This window comes from Ochotona curzoniae, unplaced genomic scaffold (assembly GCF_017591425.1).
Source record: "Ochotona curzoniae isolate NIBS_2020 unplaced genomic scaffold, NIBS_Ocur_1.0 contig_2210, whole genome shotgun sequence".
Taxonomy (NCBI): Eukaryota; Metazoa; Chordata; class Mammalia; order Lagomorpha; family Ochotonidae; genus Ochotona; species Ochotona curzoniae.
Window position 1 is genome coordinate 44,891,331 of NW_024465369.1, and position 8,729 is coordinate 44,900,059.

General features: G+C 36.6%; 1 protein-coding gene across 4 annotated transcripts in view; it reads left to right on the forward strand.

The window, feature by feature from the left end:
• Nucleotides 1-3,556, forward strand: part of ITGAV (integrin subunit alpha V) — a 96,550-nt gene extending 92,994 nt beyond the window's left edge. For all 4 annotated transcript variants that reach the window (XM_040971829.1, XM_040971832.1, XM_040971831.1 and 1 more), the window contains one exon: nt 68-3,556. In XM_040971829.1, coding sequence (XP_040827763.1) covers nt 68-163 — 96 coding nt within the window. In that variant the 3' untranslated portion in view covers nt 164-3,556. The remainder of the gene's footprint in view (nt 1-67) is intronic.
• Nucleotides 3,557-8,729: the final 5,173 nt, after the last annotated feature.

Below are 8,729 nucleotides of genomic sequence, written 5' to 3' on the forward strand. Positions count from 1 at the left end.
TTTGAAAAAGTGCTATTAGTGACCTGCACTGATGTGATAATAAGGTTGATTTTTCTTCAACTGACAGATGGGCTTTTTTAAACGAGTCCGGCCACCTCAAGAAGAACAAGAAAGAGAACAGCTTCAACCTCATGAAAATGGGGAAGGAAACTCTGAAACTTAGCTGCAGTTTACAACTTGTGTTTCATCCTGACCCATTAGAATCACCATCTTAGCAAGATTCCAGAACTCTGCTCCCCACAACATGAGAGCAGTGCAAGTGTTTGGAGATCAATAGTTCAGACATAGATTGAACACAATATACACCAACTTGTGTTTTTTTAGTTATTTAAATAATAAAATATCAAGTGATAGGTTTAATTCAATGTAGATAGAACAGTAGTGCCTAAGTTATACTTTATATAACATAGTGCCTCCTTACGAATGCTGTTTCTTTTTGTTTGTTTTTAACTATTTTAAAGCAGTTGACATTTGGAGAGTAGCATCCTCATCTTTTGGGTAGGTACGTAATGTTAATACATAGACACTACAGTTGACTTTTCAAGATACTAAAAAATTTATAATTGAATGGACTTGGATTTTAATATCACCTGGTAGACTCTGAAAAAAATTATGATGCTATCAGTTTCTTTCTCATGACTACAAAGGTACACTATTTGTTTTAATATTAGGTACACACTATTAAATTCCTATTTATATGTAATCTGCAATCTATTTCATTGCATTGTTGCTTGTACGGATTATTTTCTGTGGCAAATCCTCTAAGCAAGCCTATGTTGAAATTTAGTTCAATAGTCAGAAGTGCTTCTCTATGTGATAGTTTAATTTTAGCTAAACATCATGAAGCGTGAATTAGTATGGAGTTGAAATTCATTTCCAAAGTATAGCTAATCGATTGCTTTAGTCTACTTGCGATACAAAAAAGAAAGCATTTTCATTAAGACTTATATTTGTAGTTCTTAGATGTGTAATTGCTCTTTAGTATTATGTTTTTAAAGTAGAGCTGAATTTTTAGTTGCTAATTAATTTATTTTCCTTTTATATGTGTATGTTTTCTTATATTTCCAAAACTGATACTAAGTATGGGTCAAAACCAATGAGGAATCTTTACAAGTAACAGGAAGCTTAATTTCCCATTTCTACTCTGTAAGAATACTTGGCATCAAAACTCAAAAGTTAGGTCACTGGTTGACTTCCAGTCACAGCTCTTGACTACTCACATGTGTATTATCTTAAATAAGCAAAGTAATACGTAAAACCAGTCTCGGCTGTCAGAATAACTGCTTAAAAGATATTTTTATAAGCAGTTCAATTTATTAAAACCTTTATAGGATTTTTAAAGATTTATTCATGTAAATCACTTTTCTAGGATTTTTAATAAAGCCACGTAGTGACGATTTATAGCTTTATATGGCTGTAGGGTGTGACATTTCTAATGGACTAAATATTCACAGTTCCCCAATGCCTGGGGGTAACTCAGCTGTTCCCAATAATGGTGTGCATTAGGAAGGATTCAGAGCTATTTAGCTACTATCCTCTCTAGGAAATAACTGTTTCCCTTTAAAAAAAAACTGACCATTTTACATATTTTTTGAAAAAACTCAGATTTATTTATCATTTCTCATTATAATTTCATGCACAAGTGATTGAATTAAGCTACAGAAAATATATTCACGAAATAGTCCATTTAGGTGAATTATAGAAGTTGGAACATACTCAAGTCCCTATGATTAGCTTTAGTGAATTTAAAAATCAGTAGATTTTGGCACATAGACTGTAGTAACTTTTAAAGCTCTTAGTCATACATGATAAGTATTTTAATTATCAATCAATTTAAGCATTTTTAAGAAACAAATGTTTTTATTCTAGTCACCAGTCACTAAGTTGGTCTGAAACAATTTTCACTTATTGTCTTCCCACCTTACACTTCCCATTCCTGAAAACAAATGTTGGATACAAATTCACTGTTTAACACAAGCAAAAGTAGTTGTCTTTACATGATCTATTCTGTCATGTCCTGTAGCTCAGATCATTAGAGATTAACATGATGTTTTAAATTATAAAGTTTAATTTGAAGCAACAATACCGAGTTCTCTTTCAAAAAAGTGACAATTCATCTCTACAGAAATTTAGAGGACTATAATTTGAAACCCTGTTCCTTAAAGAAAATTGGGATTCTTTCTGTTTTAAAGTAGCATGTAAGTACATCTGATTGGATATTAAAATCATTGTTTATGGAAGCAGTTTTAATCTGCAGGTATCTCTTCATGTATTTCTCATTTGTTGAAAACTAAAATCCATCTTGAAGTTTAAAATGTTCCTAATCCAATAATTTAAAAAACATGAGTAAGCTAGAAAATGCTGAAAGCATTGGTACGGAATATATGCTACCAGTATTGATTTCATATATTGGCATTGTTTTTTCAGGATTGATAGATGAGAAATCTTTATGTGAGGACCCTTCTTCCCCTTTGTACCAAATAATGTTTCCTTATTAATTATTTTAATTTTGACCAAATTCCTAATGATTCTGAAAAATAAATTAGTTAGTCAAACTATTGCCATAGTTCTACCTGTTTTGAAACTACTAATTCATACCTAGTTGTCATTAATGTGATATGTATGTTTATGCAAAGACTTTACAGGCTCCTTTAAAAAAAGCTGTAAAGGATTTTTGATAGTGAGTCATGGCCCTAAGGCAGATATTTTTGTGGAAAATAAAGTACATAATAGATCAGCTGCTTTTTATTATGTAAAGATATTTTATAAATCATAGCTCTTCTTAAATTGCAGAATGTAGTGATAAACCTGGTGGAGACGAATAACCTGTTTTTATGAAAACTTGCATGTGGCCATTGTCTATCTCACTGTCACCCTGTTTATACCCTTGATTAAGTTGTGTATTTAAAAGTTTGATAAAGAGAAAAACAGCATTTTTAAATTGATCACAGGTCCATCCAGAAAAGTGAATGAAGTTATTTGTGAGTACTTGGGAGGATACCTCTTTTAACTTGTTGGTTGTCTAGTTTGAACAATGAACTTCTGATGTGCAGCATGTAGTATGTATTTGTATTTCATTATAATTCCAAAAATATAATGGGCTACTTGGGAGAGGTACTCAGTCTTTGATTTTTTATGTCATTGTGCAATATAACAATGTAACCAAGCTTAGATAATTTTGAAGTCCTTAATATAAGCAAAATGTTATTAATATGTTTTATTTTTAGGTTGTGGATATACAGGTGAAGTTATTTACCCCCCAAATGATCCATCTTATTTCAAGATGGACATGAACTATGCCATAGCAGTTTTTAAACTACTTTGAAATACTTTAAGGTAACATGGAAGCTGTGTATATCAAATTAATTTGCTGAGTAACATAAAAAGTCTTTCTTTAGCTTTTCTTGTAATCACCCACATTGGGTGAGACATAAATGAATCTTTTAAAATCTGTCATTTGCTAACTTAATTCAAGTTAGTGAAAACTGGTACAGTGTTCTACTAGTTTCCAATGTGTAACTTGTGACTGTATAATAAACTTGAGCATATGGTGCCACTCTTGTGTATGGTCGTCTTTTTTTCTTATTTCTTATTATTATTTCTTCTTATTATTTATTATTTATTTTGTTATTATATCACCCAGCAGTTTTGCACTAAAAAGAAAATTTCAAAAAAGTGATAGACGTATTTAGAGGAATAAAATCCTTTTTTTTTTGAGAAACAAGATGGCAGAATAAAATAAGGACATGTTTAAATAGATGAGGAATACTTAGCCAGGGTGAAAGAGAGAGGCCATGATTAAGGGATGGAAGAGAGGACAGCCCGACAGAAGAGGGACACCCAGAGACCTGTGGACACAGGGAAGCAGCAGAGAGCACAGAGCAGTACTGTAGCAATCAGATACCCTGGTGGTGGTCAGTGGTCAGAGCTCCACCAGTGGCCAGGTGGGAAGGGGAGTTCACCGGGATCTCAGGAAGCAAGTCCAGGCAGAGGACCGCCCATCCTGCTGATTGCTTGGTTTGGCCATGAGCAGAAGCAGAGTGGGATAGCCGAAGCAGGCGGTGCAGGAACAGAGTGGATTGCATGGCTCAAATCCTTAGGAGTGCCACCTTGGTGCCATTTTGTTTACTGAGAACAAGGCTGTGAGGACTAGAGGGACAACGGTGAGCTGTGCATGCACTAAGCCAGGATCAAGCTCATTTCTGGCTCAATACATTGTACTGGTTCCATGGGGAAAACAGTATTGATTTGCCATCCTACAAGTTCCACCCAAAATAGGTCCAGGAGGCCCCCAGACCTAATCACAGCAGGCTGAGAAACTCCACCAGTGCCACATTGGGCACCATCTTATGTACTGAGGAAAAAGCTGTGAGGGGTTAAGCTGCACAGGCATTGAGCCAAGAGAAAACTCATTTCTGGTTCAAAGCATTGCGCCGGTCTCAGGGAAAATTAGCATCCTACAAGTTCCACCCAAGATAGGTCTGGGTAACCCAAACCCAAAAATCATCAGGCCCAGAAAACTACCAGTGCCATATTGGGCACCGTTTTGTGTATGGATTAAAAGGCTGGAGTTGGGGGATTGGAGGAACAAGCTGGTATAGCATTCTTATATCAGATAATACAGAGTTTGATGTGAATAATATTAAAAGAGGTGAAGAAGGACACCACATAATAACCAAAGGATCCATTCAGCAGGAAGACATCACCTTACCACTTTTTTTAGCATGTTTTTTTTTTTTTTCATATCCAATTTTACTTGGCTGTTTTCTAGTCTGGATATAACTTTGTTTTACTTATCTTAAAAGGGACTCTTTCTTGCTGCAACTTGTAATTTTTTAGTTTCTATCTTGTTTATTTTTGCTGTGATTTTTATCATTTCTTCTTGTTCCTTTCTTCTTGAGTCCTTGAAGTACATTATTAGATCATTTATTTGAGATTTTTCTATTTTGTGTAAGCACCTGATCTTACAAATGTCTAACCCTTTCAATATGATTTTTGTTACATCTCATAGGGTTTGATATTTTTGTTTTTATTTTCATTTCTTAAAAAAAAGTTTCTTATTTCTTGAGTGACACACATAGGTCATACAGTAGCATGATCTGCTTCAAGAAAGTTTTTTATTTTCGCTTCTTCAACAACACATTGATCATTCAGTACCATGTTATTTAACTTTGTGTTGTTGTAAATATATTTCTTCCTATTGATTTTTTTCTTATGGCTTTTATTTAAGCGGATGTACAATAACTAATTAGAACTATGATATTTAGTTAGGAACATACAATGCAGTATACACCTCTACTTTCAATGTAAAGATGGACTCACAATGAAACTATTAGATATATCTTGACGTTAGCATGCTGGACTCTGTGCCGTTGTTCATACCTACAATGTCAGAATACACTTAATTAGCAGAATGATGGACTTATGACTGTTTATCAAGGAGTATACTACTGTAATAATATGAGGGAAATCGGTGTGGGGGTGGAAGGATTTAGGGAATGGGGAAGAGAAATCCCATAGCCTATGGAATTTTATGATAAAATAAAAAATAAGACGTCCCAGCATGGCATCCCTGGGTTCCCATATGGGTGACAGTTTGTGTCTCAACAGTCCCCCTTTCCACTCAGCTCCCTGCTTGTGGCCTGGGAAAGCAGTCGAGGACGGCCCAAAGCCTTGGGATCCTGTACCGTGTGGGTCACTTGGAAGAAGCTCCTGGCTTGTGGTTTTGGTTCAGATCAGCTGTGTCCATTGTGGCCACTTGGTAAGTGAATCAACAAATAGAAAATCTTTCTCTGTCTCTCATTCCCTTTATAAATCTGACTTTCCAATAAAAATAAATGATTTCTGTAAAAGAAAGATTTATTTGAAAGGCAGATTTACAGAGATAACAAGAATCTTAAATTCATAATAACTTAATTATTTGAGGAAAGGAAACAGGAGGAACAAAGGAAATATGAGTTGTGGCACCAAAGGTTAAGCAGCCTCTTGAGATGCCTGTAGTACACACTGAAGAGCCCGAAGTTGAGTCCTGCCTCTACTTTTTTCTTTTAATTTTTTTTTGAGTTTTTTTATTGTTATTAACATTGTATTATGTGATACAGTTTTATAGGCACTGGGGATTCCCCCCACCCCTCCTGCCTCTACTTTTAATCCAACTTCCTGTTACTGTGCCTGGGAAGTAGCAGATGTGCTTGGGTCCCTCCCCACCCAAGTAGGACACCTTATAGAATTCCTGACTTCCAGATTCAGCCTGTCCAGCCCTGGGTGTCTGGGATAGTGAAGTTGTATATGGAATGAATCTTTCTCCTCTTTACTTCTGTGAGGGTGTTTCTTCTCTTTTTTGATGGTTTACTTGTTTTAGGAAGAATTACAAAGAGAGAGGTCTTTCTTATTCGCTTGCCACATGGCTGCAGTGACCAAGGCTGAACCAGGCTGAAGGCAGGAGCTTCATCTAGATCTTCCACATGGGTGGCAGGGACACAAACACTTGTGGCATTTTCCACTGCCTTTTTTAGGCGATTGACAGGTAGTTAATGGATTGGAAGTGGAACAGCCTAGACACAAATTGACACCGCAATGGCCTGCCAGCATTGGCTTGTGTCATTATCCACTTTGTCATATCACCAGCCCCATCTCCCTCTTTCACTCTGCCTTTCCAAAACATGTTTAAAATTTCATATAATCTCAGAAAGATAAATAAATGCAGGCATTTGCTTGTATAAAAATCCTTTGGTTTTTGAACAACCTCAGTAATGTCTGGATTTCATTGCATTGACCTTTATCATTCAGCAGATTGCTTTGAATATACATATTTCATATCCTTTATTCCATATTTTTTACACATTTGCAATTCTTTAAAAAGTTATACTCTCATATCTGCTGATATATCAGAAAAAATTCCACTTACAATTTATTAAATACACAGATAAGCTGTCTGTCCAAAGAAAGTATCTCCTAAGTTTTTGTAGTGGATTGATTGCAATTTATAAAGGTAACTTTTAGTAAGATATCAATAGATTTTGTTTCTCATAAGTCTGTTTTAACTAAAGAAAGCACTTTTTCTCAAGGGTGAGACCATTTCCTAAAAAACAACAGCAAAAGGGGCCCGGCGCGGTGGCGCAAGTGGTTAAAGGTCCTCGCCTTGCACGCCCGGGATCCCATATGGGCGCCGGTTCTAATCCCGGCAGCCCTGCTTCCCTTCCAGCTCCCTGCCTGTGGCCTGGGAAAGCAGCAGAGGACGGCCCAAAGCTTTGGGACCCTGCACCCATGTGGGAGACCCGCAAGAGGCTCCTGGCTTCGGACCGGCGTAGTATCGGCCCGTTGCGCTCACTTGGGGAGTGAATCATCGGACGGAAGATCTTCCTCTCTGTCTCTCCTCTCTGTATATCCGCCTTTCCAATGAAAAAATAATAAAAATAAATCTTTAAAAAAAAAAAACAGCAAAAAACCAAAACAAAAAGAAATGCTGGCTTTAGTTTCAAATGCAACTTAAATTGATGAGAAGTAGGGAAAAACGTCATCATGGAAACCTGCTTTTATTCATCAAGTTTTGAAATTAGAAACTTTTCATACAACATCTCTGTTTGCTTTTCATTGAGAAGAGCAAGTGATTTTTATATTATTAAAAGATTAGGCAGATGTGCCTTAACATAAGCAGGATTGTTCTTTTGATATACTTGTATTTATAACTGGCTTGTATGTATAACAAACTATGGATATGTACTATCTCTTGTTTTTGATAAAAAAAAAAATATTAAATGCCTGCTTCGGTGATCTGGAGTTTCATTTGATAAGGAGACCTCCTTTCCCATCACAGGTAGATCCTCTCAGAGACAAAAAGTAGGGTGGTTTAAGCAGTGGCAGCATCTTCATATGGCAATCATTGTGCCATTAATTTCTGATATTGTTTCAGGAATAAAAGAAAAAAAAGTGGCATTGCTAAGTGTAATAGTAAAATACATTGAAATCATTAAGACAAAAGTGGCAAAATGTTGGCTTTAATCATGTTAAATTACATCTAATGGCTTTTGTAGTGGAAAAGAACAAAATTAGAGAATCAGTAAAAACTATGTTTAAAATGTTTCTAGAAGGAACAGAATAGTGAAGTGTCTTCCATTTATTTAAGTTTTTTTTTTCCTAATTGGAAAGGCAGATGTACAGAGAGGAGGAGAGACAGAGAGGAGGGTCTTTGTCCGCTGATTCACTCCCCAAGTGGCCGCATTGGCTGGAGCTGAGCTGATCCGAAGCCAGGAGCCAGGAACTTCTTCCAGGTCTTCCATGCGGGTGCAGGGTCCCAAGGCTTTGGGCCGTCCTCAGCTGCTTTCCCAGGCTACAAGCAGGGAGCTGGATGGAAAGTAGGGCTGTCGGGATTAGAACTGGTCCCCATATGGGATCCCAGTGTGAGCAAGGAAAGGACACTAGCTGCTAGGCTACCACACCTGGCCCAAGTGTCTTCCATTTTTAATTCAACAGCAGAGGAACTTTATATTAGCAAAACTCCCAGAAACCAACTTTCCTGGTTTGATATTCTTGAAAGCAAGATGATTTCCTGTTGCTTTCTTGTGGCAAGAGGGTTCATTTGACCAAGAGGGAGGTAGAACTGTAATGGAAGTGGTGCATTTGTCTTAGCAGTTAAGACACTCATTAAGATACTACATCCTATACCAGAGTAGGTGGCTTTGAGTCCCAGATCCACTGATGTTTCCAGCTTCCTGCTAATGCAGAACCTG